At 28.1% G+C, this 6,261-nt stretch overlaps 1 protein-coding gene across 1 annotated transcript; it reads left to right on the top strand.

Annotated features, from left to right (window-relative positions):
- Positions 1 to 970: 970 nt before the first annotated feature.
- On the top strand, positions 971 to 3,026 carry LOC112594897 (piggyBac transposable element-derived protein 4-like). The gene is made up of 5 exons (XM_025339908.1): positions 971 to 1,184; positions 1,629 to 1,832; positions 1,923 to 2,446; positions 2,695 to 2,875; positions 3,013 to 3,026. Exons 1-5 carry the CDS (start codon positions 971 to 973, stop codon positions 3,024 to 3,026), a joined length of 1,137 nt encoding a protein of 378 aa, XP_025195693.1.
- The last annotated feature ends 3,235 nt before the right edge of the window (positions 3,027 to 6,261 follow it).

Below are 6,261 nucleotides of genomic sequence, written 5' to 3'. Positions count from 1 at the left end.
AAACATTTAAGCTTTGGTTTCACATTGCTTTTAAAATAGGTATAGAAAAAAGTATTATTATTTGCTACATTTTTATTCTTTTTGTAGCTTATGCCATGAAAACTTTTATAATATAAATTATAATTTTTAAAGGAATATTCCTGAAATGAATACTGTTACAAAAAAAAAGAAAACAACTGTAAACGTATAATACACTTATAGAATTATATTTGACGCAAAAATATAACTAAACAATTTATAACCCATTGAAAAACAAAAATTTTAAATTTTTTGTTGCAAAATAACATAACAAATAATATATATATATATCTAACATATAAATTAAAAATATTTATTTTTTCTAACAAATGATAAAAACATAAAGTTTAGGTATAACTTATTAATTTTAAAATTTGTATTGTATCTACTGATAAGTTATCTAACCGGAATCTAAAACTAACATTTAATCGTTGTAAGTTAAAATTTTAAAATATTATTTTGTAAATAAAACATAGTATTAAATTTCGTATTATAATTAACTCTTTGAGGCATAGCGGGACGAATTATAACCCACAAAATAAATACATTTGTGGCATAGTGGGACGAAAAATAACCCACCAATATTAGTATAGATATCTTATTTCTTTTAATAAACCACGTTTATCCGTTACTATTATTAGATATTTTACATTATTGTCTATCAATAGCTTCAAGAATTAATTGATTATGTTTATTTAAACCTATTTAATAACCAATTTAGAAATCCCATGTCATTCGTATAGCGAGGAAATGTGGTTACGAACTTCACAAGAAAATAATTTTATTTTTATACCACAATTGTATTCTTGCTGGTTTATATATTATATAAAAACATATTAGAATTCATATAAGCCGGTTAGATTCCGTTTAATGACATTATTTTAGCCTTGACGAAATAATATTTCAGTGTTTAAATTTTAACCCGCTGTGCCGTACGGTCCATTTGTTAACGATGAGCGCGCATATGAACGAAAATAATATTGTTGAGTGTTTGTTCGAAGATTTACCATCCGATAGTGATAGTTTTACGTCTTACGATGATTCTGATGCCGATGAAACTTACTTACCTAATAAAGATGTTGAAGTAGTGGAGGACAACAATTTTTCTGATGATTTGATGGATCAAAATGACGATGAACTGGTAGAGATTTTAAATTTAGATGAAGGTAACATTTTACTATTACCTAGTCCTATAAAAACGCGCAATTCGCAAAGACAATCACATTTAAAAAATAACGATACTAATAGTAATATTCGGCGCCCTTTATTTCCACCAATCAATCAGGAATCAACAAAAACTATTGAAGTAGAAAAAAATATAGTTGCAATTGGTCCACCTGAAAATACATTGATAAATAGTAACGAAAATAATAATTTTGAATTTACTGCTCCGATGTGGTCAAAAAATTATGTTTTTTCACAAAATCCTTTACCCGAATTTACGTGTGTTGATGGTCCAGCTAATATTATTGATATTGAAGCTGAACACACTCCATATTCAATTTTTCAACTATTATTTTCAAATGATATAGTAGAATTAATTGTGTATCAAACAAATTTGTATGCATACCAATTAAAAATGAAAACTGGAAAAAATTATATTCCTACAGATACAAATGAAATAATGACTTTCCTTGGTATGAATATTTTAATGGGCATAAAACGTAATCCAAGCTATAGAGATTACTGGTCTACAGCTTTGGACTTACATGACGATTATATAAGTTCTCTTATGACTGTAAATCGTTTTGGTTGGCTATTATCATCTTTACACTTAAATGACAACTCGGTTATGACAAAACGGGGCGAAACAGGTTATGATAAATTATACAAAGTTCAACCTTTTTTAAAAAAAATTCGAGAAAATTTTCAAAAATATTACCACCCACACAAAATTATTGCAGTTGATGAATCCATGATTAAATTCAAAGGGCGATCAACTTTAAAGCAATACATGCCGAACAAACCAATTAAAAGAGGGTACAAGGTATGGTCGTTAGCCGATAAACATGGTTATCTTTGGAATTTCGATTTATACACTGGTAAAAGAGGTGACTCCGTCGAAACAAATCTTGGAGGACGAGTAGTCAAAGATTTAACAAATCCATTACAACATAAAAACCACAACGTATACATTGATAATTTTTTTACAAGTGTACCACTTTTGGCATATTTAAAATCAAAAGGTATTTTTTGCTGTGGAACTGTTAAAAGTACTAGAAAATACTTGCCAAAGTTAGAATCAGATAAAAACATGACCATGGGTGACATTGACTGGAACATGAGCGACAAGTATGATATTTCAATTGTCAAATGGAAAGACAAACGAGGAGTTACTTTGCTGTCCAACTTTCATAATCCTACTGATGTCGTTGAAGTCAAAAGAAAATCTAAAGATGGAACTACATCAATGATTCCTTGTCCCAGTGTACTTAAGGACTATAACAATAACATGAACTGCGTCGATAAATTTGATCAGTATAAAAAAATGTATCATATAGATAGAAAAAGTCGAAAGTGGTGGCATCGAATATTTTTCTTTTTTTTGATGCAGCTATTGTGAATTCTCATATTATATATAAAAAAATAACAGGAGAACAAATAACATTAAAAAATTTTCGACGTGAAGTATCAAAAAGCCTCGTTTCAAAAACTTTTGTTCAAAAACGCCGACAGAAAAGTTCCGGATCACCATCGCCTCTTCTCGTAAAAAGAGCATCTGTATCGCCATCTGTTCGCAAGGATCAATCAGCACATCAGCCAGACCGGACGACCAGGAGAAGATGCGCTCATTGTAGCACTAAAGAAAAGGAAGTTCGAACAGACTGGAAATGTACCATATGTGATGTACCACTTTGTATTTCAAAGTCCAGAAATTGCTTCAATATTTACCACTCATGTTAAAATGTAAGTTTTTTTTAGTGTTTGGTATTTTAGATTTAATATAATCAATTTTTGAATTTTAATATATTTTTTTTTTTTGATTTATTACAGCGAAAAAAGAATAAATGGCTATCCTGCACAGTGGGACGATTTTTAACCCACCTATTTTTTATTAGTGAAAAAGTTTATTTTTTTATTTTTTAATTTTAGAACATTAAATGATAAATAATAAACAGTGTTTTTTTGTAAAAAAATTTTGAAAAAAATAAAAATCTAAGTTTGTGTGCAAGACGGGTTTTTTCATTTATTAAAATCTCGTGCCTCAAAGAGTTAAAAATAATAAGTTTATAAGTAACAAACAAAATTATATCTGTGTATATACAATGAATAAAAAGCTTACAAAAAAAAATTAAACTAAAGTTTAATTTGCGATTTAAAAATTAGTATAAAAACCAAATACACTTCTTTAAATTTCATTAATTTACGAATTAGTTTACCTTTAAACGGTATAAATTAATATTTGACAATGATTTGCTCGAGTATTTTGACGTACACTCCGTATTGAATTTCCCAAATCATCATTTTTTTCCCAATTATCTGTATGGTGTCTGTAAGTGTATGCAATGTAATGTCCAATTGAATTTATTTTTTTTGTCGCTGGTGGTATAAACTCTATTATTCCTTTGATATTAAAAGTTTTGCTCTGTATATTGATCCTTTTTGGAATATCATTTAATACAACTGATAAATTCAAATTGGTATAATCAGGTTTAATATTACCAGTGTTTATCACTGGTTCGATGAAAATGTTTTCTCCTAATTCGTAATTTTTTATCAATTGTCCTTTGGAACAAGATCGACATAATATATTATTAATTGTACTTGAAGGATTTGAAATAATAGCATTTATACTATCTAAAAGAAATTCCAAAGTTTCGGTTGGTAAATTAGCAGTTATAATAATTGGTCGTTTCCTATTAAGTTCGAAGGTGCACTCAGAGCATAGTGTTCTCTTTGATAGATGGAAAATTTGTAAATAACTTTTCAATTATAAATTGAATTGTGCACGCACAGTTGATTTGTATAAGGTTTCCTGGCACATCAAAAACTGGATTGATATTGGGCATAATATTTCTACACAATATACCTCTTTTTCGATATGTTTGTACGTTAATGCCATCTCTTAACATATTTGATATCATTTCAAAAAATACATACATTTTATTTTTACTTATAAAATCAGCATAAACAATACTATCGGCAAATGCGATCATCATTACTTGTGTTAAACTATCAAAAGCACAAGTGTTTGTAAACAAATAACAATTTTTTTCAATAGTAATTGATTTTAATTGAGATGAATTTCCATTTTTTAATAATCCTATAATTTGACTTTTTGTTTTAGAGTTTTCATTATAATATAAAATGTTTGGATCTATGTCCAAATAATTACTTTTTTTTTTTTTGTTCATACTTGTCTAGTCCTAAGCCCTTCCAATTTTCAAACTCAGTTTGGGAACTATCAATTTTCTCATCCTCGTGAATGCTCTCGGTTTCTTCAAATATTTTTAATGTTGATAAATCGTTAGTATTTATTTTAACATCCTCAATTTCCTTTTTCTCAGAATACATGTTCGTGCCAATTAGATTTATTGAACCAATTATTGAGTTTATGTGGATAGCGATGAACTCATCAATACGTAATGGCAATATTTTATGTTTTAATACATTCGATTTTAGGTCATTAAATAAGCTTTCAGACGTCGCACTTGACTCAGTTGGATTTCCAAAGTTGAATATTGGGACCATCACAGCAGACCAACAGGAAAGAAGTTTACAATAGTCTAATAATTTTTTCGCGATTCCTGGACTAAATTGTAAATTATCATGATCACCACAATTACTTTGTTGATTACTATTCGTAATGCAATTCTCATAAATATTTAATATTTGTTGAAATATTGTTGTACTAGTTATTTTCTCATGAATGTTTGTGTACATCAAATCATTGTCGTCTTCTTTATTTTTTATTTCTTCAATAATGTCTTCAACATCGGTAGTGTGTGTTGCTATACGGTGTTTTAGGCATGTTTTAGCCATTTCACACTGTCAATTGACCATTATTATCTAAACCTTCTGTTTCATTTAAACTTACTGTAAATATTAACTTTAATAATATTTTTATATCTTCAAAGTCAGTGTTCACTATTATTAAACCAATTGCTCTTAAATAAAAATTTTTCACCCGACGTGAAACTAATTTATATTCTGTCCACGAACTTAATAAATGCATTACATGGTTAAAATCATTTCTTATCATACAATTAGGAACTTCTATATTTATTTCTTTTTGAATCAATGAAGAACAAATGCTTATGTATTTATTAAGGTTGGAATACTGAGTGAATGTTTTGACTGCAGCCATCATCAATGCTAATGATTGGTCAGTGACAATAATTTTTGGCGGTAAAATGTCATTTCTCAACCACTCGGTCAACCAATACTAGAGCACTATAGAAGCAGGTATGTGCATCCGCCATTTTGTGTGCAAAAGATTTGTAAGAATCCTATTATCATATCTTGATATTATGAGTATCATTAAATATTATGTATAATTGTTTAATTGTATTCGTTATTCGAGTTATTATAGCTTATTAGTTATTAGTAGTTAATGGTATTACTTATAGTTTAGTTATTACTTAACCAATTAAAAATATATTTTCTATAACTTGAATTATATCTCCAAACAGAACATTTGTGGGATGGTTGTTTTCTATATAACGCTGTTTACCATTGATTATAAATATTTTTATAATAATTGACTTAGAACATAAAGTTAAAAGTACCTAACTCATTTATACAACAACCTGCATTGTATATATTATGGCGCTTATTTGTGTGTACATCTGATGATCAATGCAGATTACAGAAAATAAAACAGTGCGCTAATGAAAATTTATCATCCATGCAAATATTGAGTAATGATCATAAAAGGTTATGACAAATTAGGTATTCAAATTACAAATTACATTAATAATCAAATAATAACCTCATATGCTTTATCTAGTTTCTATGCGACATAATGTATGTTTAATTTTATAGGAAAAATCATGACTGCAATAGTTTCAACCAAAAGCTGAGCAAAATAACTAATTTAAAATTAGAAATAAAGCTGAGTCTTAGAAAAATAATATGGATCTTTTACTAAACTATTTCAAATCTAAGTGATCTTCATCTATGAATGTGAATTGGGTGAACAAACTAGATCAGCACTTCCTAAGGACACCACAATCTACGGCTCATAATAAATAATTAAAATAATAAAGTAAAGACTGTATTTAGTTGTAGATAAGTCCTGAT

Source organism: Melanaphis sacchari, unplaced genomic scaffold (assembly GCF_002803265.2).
Source record: "Melanaphis sacchari strain LSU unplaced genomic scaffold, SCAv2.0 Contig245_pilon_pilon, whole genome shotgun sequence".
Taxonomy (NCBI): Eukaryota; Metazoa; Arthropoda; class Insecta; order Hemiptera; family Aphididae; genus Melanaphis; species Melanaphis sacchari.
This window is presented reverse-complemented; position numbering and strand designations above follow the sequence as displayed.

Coding starts and splice junctions, on each gene's coding strand:
- LOC112594897 (XM_025339908.1), top strand. CDS start 971: ATGAGCGCGCATATGAACGAAAATAATATTGTTGAGTGTTTGTTCGAA. Junction 1,185..1,628: donor GATTTTAAATTTAGATGAAG/GTAACATTTTAC, acceptor ATATTCCTACAG/ATACAAATGAAATAATGACT. Junction 1,833..1,922: donor GACAAAACGGGGCGAAACAG/GTTATGATAAAT, acceptor AAATTATTGCAG/TTGATGAATCCATGATTAAA.